The following is a 20925-nucleotide window of genomic DNA, read 5'->3' on the forward strand; positions in this document are numbered from 1 at the left end:
GTTTCCAGAATGCAGCAGGTTTATTGCTGCTAGAACTTGTAAGCAAAGCAAAGGAGAGCATGAACATTGCCTGAGCAGCCCTTCCACGTGTAGCTGGGCTGTCGGTGCCAAGGTCTGCAGAGGGGCAGGATGCTGGGCAAAGGAGTAGGATGTGAGTGAGCTGCACTTGGGAGCTCATTAAATTCATAATAGGAGCTGAAATGGTACAAATGACAGGTAGGAAGGAAAGACTCAGATCCCTGGCTGAATCTGCAGAGCCAACAGTTATCAAAAAACAAACAAACCAAAACATCCTTTTTTCCCCTCAGTGTGTTGTATAAAAAGATTCACTAGAAGGCAAAGGATCCTTTTTATACTTACATGCACAGACGCTCTGTGGTATAAAGAACATCCTTTGATCCATCTGCTGCATTTCCCCCACCTCCTCCATCTCCCCAGCATCTTTCCCTTACTCTGCCTTTGCTCTCAGTGCAGCCTTCAGCTAACCAGCAAGGTGAACAGCATGAAAGGCACGAAACAGGCAGTCCTGTGCTCCCAAAACTGGACTCCAAGGGGGCAAGGGCACAAGTGCTGGAACAAAGTCCTGAAGTGTTGGACATTTTCTGCCCTGGGCAGTTCTGGTAGAAAGTAGCAGCTTTTACTCCTCTGTTAGACTGATCTGATGAAATGCTGCTTGTAGAACAGCACTGAGGCTATGACTGTGGCATATTGAACAGACCAAAAGGACTGTTTGCTCTGCTTGCCCCTGATGCTGTCATGCAAGGTACATCAGTACAATCAGTATGAGGGTCCTCATACTGTACATGGGCTGCCATTTAAAGGGAGGGATGGTTTTCAGTCTCTGAACAAGATGTACCATGTACACGAGAGAAGCTATCTGGATGGGGTGAGGCTGCATAGCCAAGGGTAGACCTCAGTATCAAGTACTTGAGTGCACGCCTGCCCCAGGCAGTGCTAATGAGAAGGGTACCAGCCCCTCCTTCTCCATGTCTGAGAGATGCAGCGTCAGCCTGGACCGGCCAGTAGCTGGTTCTCCAGATCATACATCAGCACCTCTCAGTGGTGTGGGATGGTAAGGTAAATAGCACATGAGAGCAGCAGCCACCACACTACACACACACTGCCTCTGCAGCGGTGTAGATGGATCCCCAGAAAATAAGGACATGGCTCTTCTGGATGGTCTTACAGCTGGAAGGGAGGGAAGGAAGGAGGGAGAGAGGGAAGGAGGAAGGGAGGAATGAAGGAAGGAAAGGGGGGGGGGGAGGGAGGGAGGGAAGGGAAGGAAGGAAATAGCTTTATTTAGCCCATGGGCACTTACCAGGATATTGGTTTGCTTGTTGCATGTTGACCACATTCCTTCTTTGGTCTTTATAATCTGGTGGTGGTCGTGTCAAGTGTCTGTTCAGCTGATCTTGTGGAGTTATTTTCTCCTAGAGGATTAGAGTAGAAATACATCAATTTCCTTTGCTTTATGCTTTCCTGGCTCTGTGTTTGCCCACCTCTTTCTTTTCTCAGGATGTACAAATCTGGTGTATTTCTTCCTTTCACCCTCTCTGGTCCACAGGAGATGCATTTGGGAACCTGTGCCCTCACCCACTGAAGTTTGTACGGAAACTTTTCTGCTGGCTGCATGTTTTTAGTCTGGCCTAACTTTTCTTAAAACCACTGGGAGGACAGTGCTGTTCCAGTTGGTTTTCATGCCACTGACCATTGCTCTCTGCTTCCCCTTACATGTACATGGTGCTGTCTTTCCTCTTACATAGGGAGTACAAGCACTTCAGGGATGGGGCATCCACAACTTCTCTGGATAAACAAAATCCTTAATTTCAAAGCCAAGCTTTCTAATGAATATTTTTCTTTTTGAATGGCAATAAATTTGTAAACAAAAATATATTCTCTAAAAAAACTGAATAATTTTTGTTTAGAAAACATCCCCATAAACACATGAACGTTTTCCCAGTTCTGTGTTGTTCTGTAATTAATGAATGGCATTCATTAAATGTGTCAGCATTATTGTGTCTACATCTTTCCAGAGAATAGAAAGTTTTGGATTCAAAATGTCAGGCCAGCATAAATGGGTCTGTCCTGTAGGCTGAGAGATGCAGGTCGAGGTAAATAAGCCACAGGCTTGGGGTGTGTTGCCATTGCAGCCTTGGGGAAACAAAGCATTCTCTCTGCAGCCCTTCCCTGGCTTCCACAAGGCTCCCACATTGCTTTCTGCCTGCCTCAAGGTCATGCCAAGCTCAGCTCCTCTTCCAGGACCTCTCTTCTTCTCCATGCTTTGGCAAGTAGGGCTACCAAGGAACAGTGAATATGAGGATGCAGAGGGCACATGCTACTGCTTTTGGCAACAGGGAGTCTGCCCCATTGCACTGGCCATGCGTGATGGCACATGAAGCACCTTCAGCTGACTCACTTCATGCAATATCAATGGCAATGTCGGTTTAGTGGAACTAAACTAGTGGGTTCTAGCACATATCACTGCCAGCAAGACCACAAATACCCCCCATGCCTCCTAAAATGACCAGAAACTCCCAACTGGTCTCTCAGATACCAAAGAAGAGAGAACAACTGGCTGTAAATATCTGGAAATGCAAAAAGAAGAATAGAGAAAGAAGAACTCATCCCAGCCATCCTCTGTGGTCACAGTAGCATAGCAATGCACCTTAGATTATCTTGCAAAGAAAGCCAGTGACAATATTCATATGCCTCAAATTAAGCATATGCTTAGACTGTTCTCCTAACAAAACCACAGTAGCTTGGATACTTGAGTTGTTTCATATAAACTTAAGAAGGCTTCAAAAGGGCTAAGCAAAGTGCTGAAAAACATGAGGCACACTCTAGAAGGCCTAGGCATTGCCAAAATGACCTCAAAGTTTTGGGGGCTTTCTTCTCCCTGTCTTAGCTTTCTTTTCTATTGTTTCTATGATAATCTTTTCCATGTAAAAGAAGGAATTAGAAAACTTACGGCTTCTGCCAACATCTGCTGCTGTAGAAGGAGTTGTTTTTGCTCCATCATTTGCCGCTGCAGAGCCTGTTTCTTTTCCATCAGTTGCTGATTCAACATTGATTGCTGGGATGAGTTCATGTAACCACTTCCAGTGTTTGGATTTGAGCAAGAACTGGAGCTTGGAGTGGGGCCAGCTCCCTGGCCTACCACAGAGTGTTGATCCTGAAACAGAAGAAATGGCTTGTGAAGGATGAAAATAATAACAAGCATCAAGAAAGGGAAGTAATCCTTTTTATGCAATTAGCTCCAGTACAGGACACAGACCACAGGCTCTCAGGACAAGTGACCATTACAAAGGCTTTGTCAAAATAAGAAGGGGATTGAGTAACTGCATCGCTCATGGAAGGCTCTGAAAACGTGCCAGGTGGTTCCAGTGGAAAACCTCAGTGTTGTACCAGGAGCCAGAGAAACATTAACAGAAGTAACGGGGCCGTGCTGGGGATCCTTCAGGAAACTTGCATCGGGCCCTATGGCTGTTTGTTTGACCACAAGGGAGCCAACTCGGCTTCTGCTGGTTCCCACCATCTGGTAAGCAGCAGTGAGAAGTTACAGACTCATTGCTAGAAGCGGCATCTATTCCTGGAAAACACAGAAGCCTTGTTACTTCCCAGTGGGGTGAATGGTGCTGCTTTCATTTGCCCCATTACCTCTGAGAGACTGCCAATGGACTCCCATTAGTGGCAGGATTAAGTAGGCTTAGAGTTTACCAACTTCCCTGGTAAAATGAATGTGTAACTGGACAGGACTTTGAAGAGTGCTTCAAGGTCTCCCTGGTCTTTGTGATGGATCTAGATCTGCTTCCTCTTCCCTGTGTGCAGCTTCTTGAGGAAGGGATGGCAAAAACTCATCTCAGAAGGCAATGGGGAGAGTACCTGGGGACTCAAACCACACACGCATAGGATGAGAACAAACATGGGATGACAATATGCTACTTGTTTTCTTTCAGCCATGGTTTCCCTAGGGAGCACTATGTTTTCTGTCTGCTCCACCAGTGTTTGGTACTTGGTCTTTTACCAAATCTAGGAAGTAGCTTTCGCAGTGCACAGACAAAAATACTCAGCCTGTGTTGGATCACTGGATAGTCAGGTATTCCTTAGCCACCCAGCTACAAAGAAAATAGGATACACTGGGGAGGTCTCAACTATTATGAGAAACATCATTTCTATGACTCCACTTTGTTGCAATTCATCATAGGAACCCGACCACAAAATTCTCTATAGATGCAGCAGCATTTTTGCCCTGCACACAGGAATCCACAGCTGGGTTCTGGTGCTTGCTGTTATACAGTGGTTCTCTCAATAACAAGGGGTAGTGCCAGGGTCTGGTCTGTTACTTAAGTAAAGTTCTGCTACATGGCCATTTCCAACCATGGTATCCTGGGAAATACAGACTGACCAGCAGTGAAATAAGCAATGGCGAGGTGAAGCCTACCCATGCCCTGAAGACCATGGAGCACTGATGCTCACCACTTTGCAAGCTCCAGGGAAGCTCATTTCTGTGCCTTAGCTTTTGCACACCCCCAGTAACACACACACACACCACAAACTACTCCAACTTATCTTTCTACCATCTGCCATGGAAGACATACAATGATTGTTATGGGTATTTCTATTTTAAAACAGTTCTGTGGCTTTTAGATGGGGCCACATGAGTGCATAGCTGGCTACATACAGCATTTGATGACTGTTCCTGAAATAAAACCCATGACTTTCTTCTGGAGCCACCTGCAGCCCCCAGGGCAGTGTTACAAACCCACCCTTCAGAATTTATTGGGCTCTTACACAATTATATCCCGCACACTTTCTCTCAGTTCCAGAAGGAATCCAGCATTGCTCGGCAGTGCCACATTTTTCAGCCCTTATGTTAGCTGCGATGTAGAAAATACCTCCTTCCCCTCCACGGACCTGCTTGCCAAGTTGTTGCGCAAACTTTTTTGTCTTTCTTAAAATATTTTGAAAAGAAAAATATGTTACAATAAATTGGCTTTGACTCCTATATTCAAACGACAACTCTAGCCTGAACCCGGCCACATGTTACAGCCATTAATAGAATTCGTCTGTTGTGTTCTTGCACAGATAACGCAGGCTCCCCCAAATGTGCTTTCAGAGTCCTGTGTAAAGAAAACCCCAACAAAGCCCGACTTTTTCTCTCCCTCATTCCCTGCCAGCCCATATAAGCTGTGGGGAGGGATTTTGTTTTAAGATAAACTGTGTAGTGTCCATTCATGGTACCTATCAAAGAAAGCTCTTCTGTAACAGCAATTGGCACAAAACACCAGCTGCTTGGCAAACAGACCCTGAGAAAACAGTATAAATCATCAACTTGGAGCCAGTTTGGGTTCTTTTTTTGTATTTGGTCCTTTCTCTGCTGTTCATGAAATGTCAGTGTGAGCCTATGAATCTACGATGTGTTACTTCTGCCTGCTGCTCTTCCATCGGCAGTGATGTGATGGGAGAAGAAAGAACTGTTCCTTAATAAATCAGGGATTAGCTGCGCAGCAGTTTGACCCTTCATGAACCAGCACAATTGAGCCTTACTCTCACCCAGTGCTTCATCACTGCAAATCGGATGGCAGAAGGGCTACCCCGCTGCCGGGGATGTGGGGTTCCACCTGTGCTTGGGCAAAGCACGCTTTCCAACATCCCTGCTGAGAAGGGCAGATCTGGGTTGGAACTACCCTGCTTTCATTGAACTGGCTTTCCTGAAGCAGCTTTACTATAATTCCACCCATCTAAAGCTGCCAGTGGCCTTCTGAACTTGGTTCCCATGCCTGTGGTTTATGCACTTTAACTTCAGAAATCCCTGACCAAAGGAAGCCTGGAGTGGGCCATGCATGTCCCCTCACCCAGGGGTGCCTCTGCCCAGAAGGGGTGTCGGGGCAGCCCAGCATCACCCCAGCCAGAGAGCCCTGTGTGCTTCCCTGCATGGTCACACCATGCTGCTTCCCTGCATGGGAACGGAGCCTTCTTTCAGCATTGCTTCCAATGAGGTGACACGATCCGGAGCACATCCCTGCAGCCCGCTGGGTGTCAGGGATGGGATGGGATCATCACACCTCTGACAGGTACAAGTGTCTGCTCCCAGGTCCTGCTCCACTTGCTGCACTGTCCTGCATTCCTGTGGATCAGCTGCAGCTCTTGCAAGGCTCTGCCTGGTGCTATACAGGCACAGCAGCTGAGGGCTCAGCTAGTGCACACCAAGCACCACAAGCCCCCATCTGCTCTGCCAGTGCCACAACTCCAGCACAGAGATGCTCTAGATGGAAAGCAGGTGTGTGGCACCCTGTTCTCTGATGTTGGAGTGAGATATAAACCCTATGAGAAGCAGAAGGAGAGGCAGAGTTGGTGAAAGCTCCTCAGAGCTGGTAATGCAACTGGGCTGTTTGTTTGTAAGTGTCACAAAGAACATGATGCTCAAATGTTTAAACTAGCAGCTAAACAAAACATTTAAGACTGAGTTTGCCTTTCACTGTCCCTGCTGCAGCTGACTTGTGCTCAGACAAATGAAGGGAGGTTTTGGCTTCTAACACACATATGAACTTTCTGAAATAGACCTTTATTCTTTAATCTCTCCTCTCCCTTCCTCTCCTCTCCTTTTCCTTTTCTTTCTTTTCCCTCTCCCTCTCCCTCTCCCTCTCCTTCTTCCTTTCCCTTTCCCATTTTCACTTCCCTCCCCCCTTTCCTCTTCCCATTTTCACTTTCCACCCCCTTTCCCCTTTCCATTTTCACTTTCCCCCCCCCCCCTTTCCCCTTCCCTTCTCCTCTTTCCCTCACACCCTGCCAGTGGGTTAGGGTCTGTCTGGATATCCTCTCTGTTGCCCCTTTTGGGGCATGCTCCTTTCCACAGCCCAAGCATTCCAGAACCTGAGGTTCTCCAGTGGACCCAGGGGCCATGGGACAGGACCAGGCTTAATGAGGAGAGCTGATCTACTCATGCAACTTTAGAAGGCAAGCACAGGGTGCTTCATTGAACAGGCAGTCCTGGCAGCCACCAGTGGCCTCCTGAGCCACCTCTTTTCTGCTACAATTAATGCAAGCAAAACCACCCCTTTCTGCTAAACACTGGGGTTTCCATGGATATCTGAACTCCAAGCACTGCCTGCTTGTGTCCTTGCCTCAGACAAGAACACAGAACTCTGGCAGGACCATGGCAGAGTGCCTGCTGAGCAAAAGCTCTTTTAGCTATAGTGGAAAAGCTGGAGAGAACAACTCTCGCTCCTGACTGGAGCACAGAGGGCTTCCTTCTATGCCAGTGTACAATGTGGGAGGCCCAAGGAGTTCCTGAGGGTACACTGGTCTGCAACAGCTGAGGATCTGATCTACATATCGGGGCTGGAAATAACACAGACTGGGCAGAAACACAGCCCGAGTCTTCCCTGACCTATTGCTCGTAACAGCCCAGTGCGGGTGGAAAAGAGCATCTTCTGAGCACCTCAAACTCATATAACCTTTTTTCATGTCTGGAACATAGAATCCCAGACTGGTTTGTGTTGGAAGGGACCTTAAAACTCATCCAATTCCAACCCCCTGCCATGGGCAGGGACACCTTCCACTAGAGCAGGTTGCTTCAAGCCCCGTCCAGCCTGGCCCTGAACACTGCCAGGGATGGATGCTCTTCTAAGTTCAGGTCTCTAACAAAAAACTTGGCTCAGATTCTCTAAGAACAGCCTGCTGGAGCTCTCCCTTCACTGTACAGAGGGACCAGGATGCATAATTAAACCCTAGATGCCCAACTTAGACAACTAAGTTAGGAGCCCAGATTAGATGATAGGAACATTCCCTTACACTCCTCATTTTAGATGCTTCTAGTCACACTTGAGTAAGATGCCTGGAAGAGTGAGTGTGAACAGCCCTTGATCTGCCAAGCAGCAGTGGATCACTTTCTATGGATGTTATACAGAGTGACCTAAAAGCCTCTCAAGTTAATCATGCAGAAGATACTATTATAGGTTGAATTTATCCTAATACCCTGCCAGAGAGTACTTTCATACATTCCAGCAAGATTGCTTTCATATGTATAAATAGCATTTGAAAAACCTGAATATTGCAAGATCCCAAGACGTGGTTTTTCTGTGTCTAATACCCAGAGATACAGCTGGGTGAAGACTGCAAAGTATTTCCCTTCAGTGATTTTGCAGAGTGTTTATACGAAGTTGGCTCTGCCACATGGGACCATCTTCTGTGTTTTTCTCTTGTGAACATCTGAGCTCTCAGGACATAAGAATTCAGGGCCAACCATGTTTCCAAGGCACATACACAAGGAATCACGGACACCAGCATTTGCAGTTTCACAAGCCCAGGCTGTCTGCCAGAAATACTTGTGCCTTCATCCAACCAGGGAAAAGAAGCAAATGTTGTGTCACTCCCCCAACAACCCAAGTGATGGAGCTCAAAGAGGAAATGTGGATGAATCCCTTCAGATGCTATGAAGCTGGAAACGATCGTGACAGGAGGGAGCATGCACCTGATTTCTGCAGCCTCATGGGTGTGAGTCACCTGTTGGAGTGATAGGTTTGGATCTGCAGCGATGCAGCTGATACCCAACATGCAGAATAGGTATTTCAGCACAACCAACTGCTGCAGCTCTCAATGGCAGATCAAGGCTTTTAAAAAGGTCAGGTTTTAGACACACTGAAATTTAGGTGGACTTCAGATTTCTTTTCAGAAATAGGGAATTCTTCTGCTACTCAGTGTGGCAAAAGATTACCCATAAAATAGTGAAACGAACACTGCACAATCTCCTAGGTATAAATGGGTGATCAAACACCTCAAAGGAGCCAATCCCCACTATTGGTGAGAAACCATAAGCAAGAGACTTCGATGGACAGTTATTTGTGCAGTTCTTAGCAGAAACCTTTCTTCGCACTTTGTGTTTTCAGCACTAAAAAGGAAGCTGCTCACTCCTGAGATCCTTGTGAACTGACACTGAGCGGTCGGTGATTTATCTGTACCCTTCCCATAAACCCTTGCTGGAAAGCTGCACAGCCCTATAGCCACTAGCAGGCACTCTTATAACAACATTCCCATCCCAATGCCTTAGACTTGGGCAAAATGGGAGCTGCATCTTGCTGGGTCTGAGGCTCAGATTCAGCACTTGCACAATCACATAGCAACAGACCCAGGAACAGGGCCTCATTACAAGCCTTGTCCGACAATCAAGTCTTTAACGAGAACAAAGGTTGACAGTGATTAATCATTAAGACATTTCTTGTTCCTTGCTGCACGTGTTGGAGGCAGCCTCCTGCCGGGGCAGTCTGGCAGATTTCCTGTCTGCGCTGTACCAGGGCCCGTGTCCGCACACAGAGATGTCTTTTCCCAAAGCCAAGCACACACAGATGAACGTCTTGTCTCTGTTTCTGAGCACGGCAAATTCGGAATGCATGTGCATTCTGCAGGAATAATAAACCCTCAGCTGTACATCTGATTGCTGTACACTGAGGCAGAACAACCTAGAAGGGGTTTGTTTGCGTCAGGAGTTTTCCCAGCGACTGTAAGGATGGATTATTGGTATTTTACCACGCGTATTGTGATGAACTTTTAATGTCATCTTCTGGCATAATGTGCATAGGAAGGTCTGCATCTTAGAAAGATTTTGTTTATTTGCAATGAAAATAACATGCACGTGTTGAAAGTTCAACAGAGGAGGTTATTGTGAAACGTCTGCATCAGAACAGGAATGTTGGCTCCGTCGAAGGCGATGGCAAAACTCCATCTGATTTCAACGGGGTTAGAGCTTCCTCCCAGGTCTCCATCCAGCCACAGGGGCACAGTGGCACTCTTGGCTTGGAGTGACCTCAGCCTGCACCTTCTGGACAAGACACTTTCCTCGTCCACAGACCAGCAAAGAGCCTCTGTTAATGTGCCTGAGCAAAGACTATTCTGAGATCTCTGTGGAGCTTTGGTTTTAAATGTCTCATGTGCTCTAACAAGCATGCCAATAAGCATGAATGAAGAAGACTCCTATTGGGCTTTTGACAAGATCAGACACATAATGATTTGTTCTACTTCAGCATTATCATTTGCAATGGCTGTAATATGCAATATCCACATTACAACATGCCAAGCCCTTTAGTTTATCACCTCACAATTGCAGGAACCCAAATTAAAGAGGTTTAAGAAACTGCCACTCCTCTATCTGGAACAAGAGCTGGTGTGAGTGGACCTGTTTTGCCTAGTGCTTCAGGAGAAGGGACGTGCACACTCACAGGCTTTGTGCTTCCATTAAGGAGTGGTAATTGCCAGCTGAGACAGTGAAAACTTCCTAAACTGAATTAGACACTTGTGATTATCTGTCTGTATCTTTGGTGTGGGCATATATTATCTGTCTATAGGTGTATCTTATTCATCTAAATGTTCTTGTCTCATTGCCATATGTTAATTATCTTTCCCCAAACTATCTAGCCTGAGGTTGATACAGAGCACAGAAAATTTCAGCCCACTTAAAAAAACTACAAGTAATCAAAACCAGGGTCTTATATGAGGAAACACTGGGTGAATTCGGTAATAGGAGGCACTGTCATACATACATGCTTGTATTTAAATGTCCAATTTAAAGAGCAGTGCTAAACCCAACACTGAAGTCTTACATACAACAGGCTTACATGTAACGTGTTTCTTTGTCATCCTCATGCCTTATCCTCATGTTTCCCCCTGAAGTAACTCTGACAGTCCCACTAGCCCAAGGGCATATGGACACCATACAGGGGAGTGTGGTTCAGAGGTCCCCGAGCTTGAGGAGAGTGGGCTGCTAAGATGAGATGGAGCAGTGCATAGTCAACTAGCTAAGAGTGGAATATGTTTTCTCCAAGCCAACCACTTGTTCTCAAAGATAAACCCTGCTGAGGGACATTTAGCTCAGGAGGATGTTGTGTGAATGCAAATGTCTTCCAGACCTGAACCTGCCCAGGGTGGTCACTGTAAGATCAGGTCAACACTGGTGCCACATTTGCAAATCATAGAATCGTAGAATAGTTAGGGTTGGAAAGGACCTTAAGATCATCAGGTTCCAACCCTCCTGCCACCGGCAGGGACTCCTCACACTAAACCATGTCTCCCAAGGCTCTGTCCAAACTGGCCTTGAACACCACCAGGAATGGAGCATTCACAACTCCCCTGGACAACCCATTCCAGTGCCTCACCAATCTATTATTTTCTAACAGATCTAAAGGAAATAGAATGAAACATTGTGCCTTTTCTTCTTGATGTAAATACTAATGCAAAATTCTATAGGAGATAACTGTAATTTATTATCCTCCTGTTTTCCATGCTATTCTCTGGTTTCCTAAACTTTTCCCACTGGCATTTATCTAGGTTTTCTTTGCACCTTCCATACCCCTCCTCATATACGATTCACCCTCCCTACTAATTGTCTGTAGTTTAAACACACTTGTGTCATTTCTAAATAGCAACCACAGAAGAAAAAAACAAGGATGATGAAGAGGATAATAACACAATGTGAACATTTTCCTCAAGCAATAAAGCAAAGCAAAGCAAACACCATGAAATGCCAGTTTTTCTGCAGAGGGAACAGGCAACCTGAACAAAATACTTAATGAGAAAAAGAAAAAATAATTAAACCCAAAGAACAACAACAGCACCAGAAAAACCGCATCACTGGGACCAAACTCTTGAATACAAATGGGCACAACATGGGTGACATGACTGTGAGAGACACATATTAAGATCAAAGCCTTCCTGCTGTGAATACACAGCAAGAACATGAGCATCCTTAAACCAGAGCCTCTTGGGATCAGCTTTCTAAACCAACAGCTCTGAGCTCTGATGGAAGACAATGCCAAATACTGAAAAGCAATGTGTGAAGAATGGCTCTGACCTCTGTCTCCATGTGCTGATTAAAGCCTTTACTGGGACCCGTGGTGGGACCGGATCTCTTTGTTCCAAGTCACCCATCCCGGGACAATGACTGATGCTAACCAAAATCAGCACCTGGGGCTGGGGGCCAAGTGTCACTGGGCACAATTTATTGTGTCCCCACTGTGACAGCCCATGGCACTGGTATGAGTGCACAACACAGGGTTCAACGGAGCAGATCTGACTTCCCATCTGCTTGGTTTAAATGAGTCCCTAGAACACAACCTCAACTGTTGTCTTCCTTCTTGCTGAAGGACCTTCTGCTTCCTTCATAATGATCACTATCTTTGTTAGAAAACAACCTAATTTGATGGGTGTAAGAACTCAGGAAGACAAGAGACTGGACTGGACGGGCTGAGCCCTATTGGTCAAACTAAGGGGCAAGAAGAAAATGGGCAGGCAGGGGAAGCAGGAACAGGTATCCTGGGAAGAGGAGAGCGACACTGCTCGGTTGTGTAGGCATGGGGTCAGAAAGGCAAAGGAATGGCTGGAGCTGGATTTAGCCAGGGACACAAAGAATAATCATAAGGGGTTCTGTAGGTATGTCAGCCAGAAGAGGAAGAACAAAGAAATAAAGTGTAACCCCTGATGAACACGACTGGCAAACTGGTAATGACAGACGGGGAGAAGGCTCAGGTGCTCAACAACATTTTGCCTCAGTCTTCACTGGCAATCTCCCTTCCCACACCTCTTGAGTGGATGTAGCACAAGGCAGGAACTGGGGGACCAAAATCCCTTCCACTGTAAAAGATCAAGTTTATAAGAAACATGGGGACACTTTTAGTAGGTCATGTTGCTATGGGACAAAGGGGAGAATCAGGCTAGATATAAGGAAGCAAGGTTTTACAGTGAGGGTAATGAAACACCAGAACTAGTTGCCCAGAGAGGTGAGGGATGCCCCAACCCTGTCAACATCAAAGGTCAGGTTGTACAAGGCTCTGAGAAACTTGGTCTGGTTGAAGATGTTCCTGCTCATTGCAGGAGTTCTGGATTTGCTGATCTTTAGAGGTCCCTTCCAACCCAAACTATTCTATTATTCTATGACAAAGGTCACCCAATTCCACTTTCACCCCTGCAGACTTTAGGTCTTTGCCTGGCCAGGATCTCCATCATGGGAGCTTATATTTGCCTCGCTGCCCCTCTGGCAGCATTACTGGACTTGGCTATGCTGCATGGATGTTACTTTTTTTGCCTGGTTTCAGAGGAAAAAAGATCAATCAAAGATGACAGAGGGCCACTACCACTGTATAACAGCACAGGCGCTTCAAGGACAGCCTGGCATCTCCCTGAGCTCAAAGAAAGGTGCAACCGTACTTGGATGTAGTGAGTTGTTTCTTCTGGTTTTTATCTCCACCTTTTAGAAAGCTGAAGTGGAGCCAGCTACAGAGGTCAGAGTAGCTTGATCCACCAGGGACTAGCCCTGCCTTGGACAGCATGCCTGAGAGGAATTATCTAAGGAAAGGCTTCTTTAAATCAGATGAAGTCAAAAAGAATTATACTTCTGGCGTTTATTTAAGCTATTTACTGCCCAAATCTTGCTGCGTGGGAAAGAATAACTATCCAGAGCCTGCCTTATGCCAGCTACCAGATAACGAGCAACTCTGAAGAATGGGGAGGTTGGTGCCAACAAAAACCTTCTTGGACTTCAGCTCATTTTGTGTTATTCCTGTGCAAGAGCAGTGAAAACCTGTTTTGCATCTGTGTTTTTAAACAGACCTACTCATGCATGACAAAGAACGGGTGAAGAGGGTATCACTGTCCTGCTTGCTTTCAGGAGGGGAACACACAAACGCAATTGGCCTGTGTCTGCAAATCATCCTCAAATTATGCTGTGACATGTCCCATACTTGAGAAATAGCAAAGTTCAGTACCCCACAGTACAAGGACTAAGGGTCTCTCTGGTTACCCTGTTATACTCATGCTGTCTCCCATGTCAGACAAACCACGGGCTTTGCTATGGGGGACACAGCATTCTCTTCTGGAAAGGCCACTGCAGAGGCATTGGGGAGATTCAAGTTCTCGCCCCACCTTTGCATAGAGGTAGAACTTGGTCCATGGCTTGAAAAGTGAGATGACCTTTCTCTTTCCTCTCATGCTTTCATCTAAAATGACTTCTTAATTAAGCTACCATAAGCACTAGCGAGCACATCCTGGCAGCAAGACGTTCTCTTTTCTGCTGCTAAATGTGGCCATAGCTAAATGTTTTGTTTAAGCTTTCTATGTTCCTGCTATTCTGTCTGGAGAGGTCCTTGTTTCATGTGTCATCTAAACCACTGATGACACAACCTTCACTTTGAACTTTGCTTTCTTGAATGTACAGCCTGGCTTTGACTGGCACCTAGACTCTTAAGCCCCAAGAGGAGGAATTGTTTCACTGCCTCCCCCACTGCCGTTGTGTTCTCTACACCAGCCCTTTTCCTCCTCAGACTCATAGCACATACTAAAAATATACAGGTAGTACTATCTTTAGAAGCAACTAATATAGAAATCCTTTGTCAACATTTCATTGCTCAGCTTTTCTGCAACGGTTTGTAGAGCTTGAATACATTCCACGAACAAGACAGCAAGCAGAACTGAGAATGAAGATGCTCAGCATCCTGACGGTCACAGTCCCACAAGCTAATAAACACGTAAACTAAGAAAGGACTCAATTTACTGGTATCAGGCTTTTCAGGGGACAGAATACATAGGTGCAGGGCTGAGAAGACACAAGTTCAGTGAGGAGCCTTTCACAGGCATTTGCAATGTCTGTTGAGATGTCATGGACCAGACAGCTCACACAAAACACTGAACTAGAAGCACCTTATAAAACCCCCAACACTTAACTATGCTTACAAGGAGGGAAAGCAAAGGAGAAAGCAGCTGAACCAAATGAACTGTTTCTATGAGTTGTACTACATTCCATAAATACTTGGTTAGACAGCACAGAGGTAAAAAAAGGAGTTGGCTTGGTTTCATTTGGCTTGGCCTGTAGAGGTCATCCCTTTGCAGTCTTGACAAGACAGCGCTGTTCATTTATTGCAAGCTTGGACTATTTTGGATTTCAGATACTATAAGCCTGCATATTTGCTCTGCTGAAAAGATATCTTAAACTGTGACATCCTTTTCCCTGTCCTAAAAAGCAAAAGTTGGATTCATTTTTGGGCAATAGACAGCATATGCCTCTTTTAAATTCAAAATAAGGTTTAAATGGGATTTACTTGGCTCATTGGTTTGTACTATCTTGCATAGAAATAGATTTTACCCAAAGGCTGCTTTATGGGCTGCTTCTCCACGTGACCTTCCCTCTGGGCCACATAAATTTTCTGGTAAGTTTATTAGATGTTACAGGCTGAAGAAGCTGATGGAGACTGTGTGGATTCAAACAACAGGAACAGACTTCGACACAGAAGAGCTCACCTGCATTTTGATAAAACATCTCTAAAATACTGTGTTCTTCTTGTTGCTACAAATATAGAAGTGATATGATGGGAAACAATGTGAGTTTTGACCAATGGCATAAAGTACCTCAAATGTGTGTTGGAATATATATGATCGTGTAAATTCCATCACTTGGGATGTGTAGGTCTAGAAAGGGCAGGTTTATGAAGTAGTAGCTTGGTGTAGTAAAGAGCTGTTTGCAAATTCATCTTGCTCTCTAGACCAAAGAGGTGTCAAAATCAGGGAATAGCCCCTTACTAGCAAGGTCTTGCTCTTTACAAATGCTTCCTTGATTTTCATAATAAGGATGTTAGCTGGGCCTCTTGATTTCTGCCCTGCTTCTCTGCAATAACTTTTGCGTGACTAATCAGAGTTGAATCTAATGAAAATAAAGTGTTAATTAAGCTTTATCTAATCTCAATCTAATCTGACAACAGCAACCCCCATCTGCCGCCGTGCTGTGCACTCCTATTTGGACCACCTACTATAAATGGATAATTAGGTGTCGCAACTACTATGGCATCTAAATTTAAGAGAGTGCTGAGTGAGTTAGACAGCCATCTCAACAGCCAGGCCCACCAGTCCCTGCCTATCTAGACATGCAATGGACAGGAATTACTGTACTGTCCTATGTAGGAGACAGAAATGGATTCATTTTATCATAAAATCATAGAATCGTTAGGGTTGGAAAGGAACTTAAAATCATGTAGTTTCAACCCCCCTGCCATGGGCAGGGACACCTCACACTAAACCATATCACGCAAGGCTCTGTCCAACCTGGCCTTGAACACTGCCAGGGATGGAGCATTCACAGCCTCCCTGGACAACCCATTCCAGTGCCTCACCACCCTCACAGTAAAGAACTGCTTCCTTAAATCCAATCTAAACTTCCCCTGTTTAAGTTTGAACCCGTTACCCCTTGTCCTGTCAGTACAGACGCTAATGAAGAGTCCATCCCCAGCATCCCTATAGGCCCCCTTCAGATACTGGAAGGCTGCTATGAGGTCTCCACGCAGCCTTCTCTTCTCCAGGCTGAACAGCCCCAACTTTCTCAGCAGATCTTCATATGGGAGGTGCTCCAGTCCCCTGATCATTCTCGTGGCCTCCTCTGGACTTGTTCCAACAGTTCCATGTCCTTTTTACATTGAGGACACCAGAACTGCACACAATACTCCAAGTGAGGTCTCACCAGAGCAGAGTAGAGGGGCAGGATCACCTCCTTCGACCTGCTGGTCACGCTCCTGTTGATGCAGCCCAGGATACGGTTGGCTTTCTGGGCTGCAAGCGCACACTGAAGCCGGTTCATGTTCATTTTCTCATCGACCAGCACCCCCAAGTCCTTCTCTGCAGGGCTGCTCTGAATCTCTTCTGTGCCCAACCTGTAGCTGTGCCTGGGATTGCTCCCACCCAGGTGTAGGACCTTGCACTTGTCATGGTTAAATTTCATGAGGCTGGCATCAGCCCACCTCACAAGCATGTCAAGGTCCCTCTGGATGGCATTCCTTCCCTCCAGCGTATCAACCGAACCACACAGCTTGGTGTCATTGGCAAACTTGCTGAGGGCACACTCAACCCCACTGTCCATGTCAGCGACAAAGATGTTGAACAAATGTCAGTATGTCATTAGAAACTTAGGTATCTATGCAGGTCACACAGGCTCAAGCTGTCGTTTATGGAGTGAAGGCAATTTATTGTGTCCAGAGGGTTACTGGTCAAGTCTGGCCTCTGAAATGGATAGGGTGAGTCTGGGTTGTCCCTGTTCTTCTGCTGAGTGGAGGAGCATGGGGGTTTGACTTGGACATGAGACTATATGTTGAAATGAGACAATTCTAACCTGAAGAAATCTGAAGCAGAAATTGCACAGGCACCAAGTCTGCAGTAACAGATTTAGGATAGAAATGTTGGAGAGATCCCACTGGGCTTTGTACCATTCTCTATCATAAAGACAAGTTCTTGTCTGCTGTGATACGCTCCAGGGGAAGCAGGCCAAAGGATCCCTAAAATGTCACGTTGTAACCCTGCTTGCATGTGTATTAAAGTTATCAATCAAGACCATGACCCAATGAGATATTTAAGTTTCTTTATTTCCTCAGCCTGGTACCAGTGTGGTATCATTGCAATCCAAAAAGTTATTCATAATTACACTTAAAATACTGTTTTTCACAATTCTGGGTATTTTTAATGTGTTCACACAAAGACATTTCCTATATTTACAGTAAAGTCCTTTTCCCAGCTATGAAGATAAACTGAAGTTTATTCTGTTTGGGATGACCTGTTTGGGATGGCTGCAAACCAGTTAGACTCTGGAAGTTAAGAATACTAATGTCTTTGTGAATCTGGGACAAAATATCACCTTTTCTGCCTTTGATTCCTACAAGACCTGTACAGCCAGCACCATTACCAGACAGGGGGCCTGAATGGTATTATTGAGTCATCAACATACAATTTTCCATTTCTTCTTCTTTTGGAAACATTAACTTGTTAATAGGACAAGAAAAGTGTCATTAACAGTCTCATTTAGCCTGCAGAAACTCTGGTCCTGGCAGCACATGTGGGGAATGTGGGGACCCAACCTCCTGCAGAGCTCAAGCTGTGGAAGCATGGCTGGAGGGGAGGGAAGTGTCTCTTTGTGCACCGTATAGAGATTTCCAGGTTTCAATGGCTGTTGGGGCAGGGTACATTTGATCTGGAAGGACAGAGACGCAGTCATGGAGCATCCAGGTGGCATTTGGAATGAGAAGTGTATTTTAGAAAACTCACATTACACCAAAAGGCATGGAGGGGAACGCTTGCAATAAAATATTGTTATGGCTCGGACTTCAGTAGTAATTTACATGTCTTTAGACATTAAACTGAATGTGTTCATTGTTTGTTACTCCTGTCTTTAATGAGTCTTTGTGGCCTTCCTTCTTGTGGCTGGTGCTGTTAGTGAGGGACATGGAGAGTGATGCGCAGAGAACTCCAAACCCAAGCACTCCCATGAAGAGACATCTTTGCTTCTGCCCTGCACCTCTTGAGCTCTTCTTGGGGAATTACTGCAGCTAATGCCCATCTTGCACATACAGTCATTTTGCAAGGATAAGGGATGATCTGAAGTGCTTTCCTCCCTTGCTCAAATCAGACTGATCCAGCCTTTGTCCACACACACTGTGTGACCTGATTTTCCTCTCTTTAAGTCTTCCTAAGCTGCTAAAAGCTGGTCTGAAAAGCCAGCTCAGGGGTCAAGTGAGCAGGATTTCATGATTTCACTGGATATCTTTAAGGAGAAAATGAAAGCTTTGGGTTACACTGCAGTCTGCCAGCATCAGATATAAACTGGGTGCAATGAAATCTTGCAGCACTCAGTCCACTGCTGGAAAGCACATCCACCTTGAGACACCAGCAGTCCTCTAGCCAGAGCAGGTATGAGTTTATATGTATAAAAACAAATGAAAGGGCCAGGCTGCCACGTTACAAGCTGGTGTAAGTAAAGGTCTCCAGAGAGGCACCACAAGGAGTTTGACTTTTCTTTGCTCTGTGAGCTCTGGCAGAGAGAAATTCTCAGCTGAAATTAGGTGCAAAACTCCTACCAATTTAACAGTACATGGGCTCCCCAAGAGTTTGCATAGCTCCGCATGCAGAAGGACCCCCAGCCTCTGCAGCAAGCAGACGTTCAGAGGCATGGCATACTGAAAATATGTGGTATAAATGGCACAATGGTTATACAGATAAGCAGACAGCAGCTGATATATTCCTTCCTAACAAAGAAGGACAGCCCTCTACATCTGAGAGACCTATCAGCATCTTTGATATCATTGTTCTTGGGGGAACTGCTGAATAAAGGGTCTCTGTCTCTTTGAGCATAATTACAACCGATTTTTTTTTCCTGATAAAGAATGTAGTCATTGAGCCATAATGACATTATTTGATGACTTAAATTCATCCTCTAATCCCTCCAAACTGGTATAAATTATTGAATAAGTCACTCAACCCTATAAAAGCACTTTAAAAACATTTTGTTCAGCACGATAATGATCAGACAGAATGTAGCAAGAGTTACAGTAAATTAGACTCATGCTCCAAGCTGGCTGCCATTCAGTATACTCATCGCTAAATTCTCACCTACTGAGTAAGACACTCTGCCATGGATAAATTAAGACATAGTTCTAAAGTGTGTTGGCAAGGACCTTTAGTTCCTTCCCATTTTTAACAGAGCACATCCATTTGATTTCTGGAGGTACCATCAGAGAGCTGCACAATGTTGTGCCTTGGAGTGATGCTGTGGTACCCCTGAGCAAGCTCAGGAATAAGGAGCATTAATTTGGGTAGAGCTAATGTTTGTAGCACATCATTTCTATCATGCAGATTAGCTTCTCAGACACTCCACGTTTCTCTGCTGCCAGCCCAAGCACTGACACTAGTTAATCCTAAGGTGCCCAAACCACGCACAGATGTGAACCTTCTTGCTTAGGAAACCATGTCCACCAGCATCAGAGCCACTCCTCTAGCATTCTTGTGCTGTAAGAAAACAGAGCTACCCTAAATTCAAGGCCACCATCAATGAAAGCCTTGCTGTGTGCGCCGTGTCTCATCCTACCACTTCCCATCTCTTAGATGGTACTGGTGACGAAACACTCTCTTATGTGGTAAGGTGAGTCTTCACAGTGTTGTGGTACCAGGGTAGCGAAAGTGGGATCCTCATCTGAACTGATGTCCCTTACAAATATTAAGATCACTTAACATTGGTGATAACAACAGCTATAGGTAAGATAAGATAGACAAAATAGCTGAGAACACAGTTTGACAGCACTAGTAATCACACAAAATTTGTTGGTTTTCATTAGCAGTATCAGTGTGACAAAACAATTATTCATGATGCGCCTTAACAAATGTTAAGATGTTAACTGCTTCAGTGCTACCAGTGACGATGACAGGTAATGCATACCAACAATTACAACAACACTGCTGTAATTTCTACATTTCTCTGAACTGCTGATAGGTAGCTGACAACTTTACAGAACTGAGATACCTTCCCTTAGCGGCACCACGTGATTCCCTTTACTCCTGCCTAGTAGAGTTGCTACAAGCCTTAGACTTGAGATGCAATCATGGACTAGCAGATACTTTTGAATCAGGTCCATTCTGAGGAGTCTGACCTGTCCTGCAGAACACTGCCTAGGTTTGTTGCTGTGCTGGAACGGAGAGCCAGTGTGCTCGGGAGCCAAGCCAAAGCACTAATCCTGCCCAGCTGCCAATGTATTCTGGGAAATTTCTGCCCACAGGCTAAACTTCAGCTTGTTTCTCTTCATCGTAACTGATGCCTCAGCAGAAACCCCGGCCTGACCTTCTCTGCTGCCCTTTATACTGTGCAAAAGTCAGTGATACATCCACAATACAGCAAGACCCAATACAAGTTTCCCATATGAGTTACAGTTATCTATAACAGTCCTCCTATCCTGTATTCTATTCTATCTATGCTATTCTATTCTACTCTAAATAAAAGACCATAGGAAGTAGCAAACAGCTCCAGTTACCTCAGTATCCTATTTCCAACAGCAACTGATAATACCTACCTGCAGCACAAAGAACAGAGTGCTAAGAGAGTGCTTCTTCCCTTCATATACCTTTTCCATGTCATTCCTCTAT

General features: G+C 45.3%; 1 protein-coding gene across 3 annotated transcripts in view; it reads right to left on the reverse strand.

The window, feature by feature from the left end:
- Positions 1 to 20925, reverse strand: part of MAML2 (mastermind like transcriptional coactivator 2) — a 212266-nt gene that overhangs the window by 7035 nt on the left and 184306 nt on the right. For all 3 annotated transcript variants that reach the window (XM_061374579.1, XM_061374578.1, XM_061374577.1), the window contains exons 4-5: positions 2969 to 3172; positions 1319 to 1430 (exon numbers count right to left, since the gene is read on the reverse strand). In XM_061374579.1, the coding sequence (XP_061230563.1) occupies positions 1319 to 1430; positions 2969 to 3172 (316 nt within the window). The remainder of the gene's footprint in view (positions 1 to 1318; positions 1431 to 2968; positions 3173 to 20925) is intronic.

Source organism: Neopsephotus bourkii, unplaced genomic scaffold (assembly GCF_033783945.1).
Source record: "Neopsephotus bourkii isolate Nb327-2 ecotype Australia unplaced genomic scaffold, CSIRO-AGI_Nbou_v1 NB_1638, whole genome shotgun sequence".
NCBI classification, from domain to species: domain Eukaryota; kingdom Metazoa; phylum Chordata; class Aves; order Psittaciformes; family Psittacidae; genus Neopsephotus; species Neopsephotus bourkii.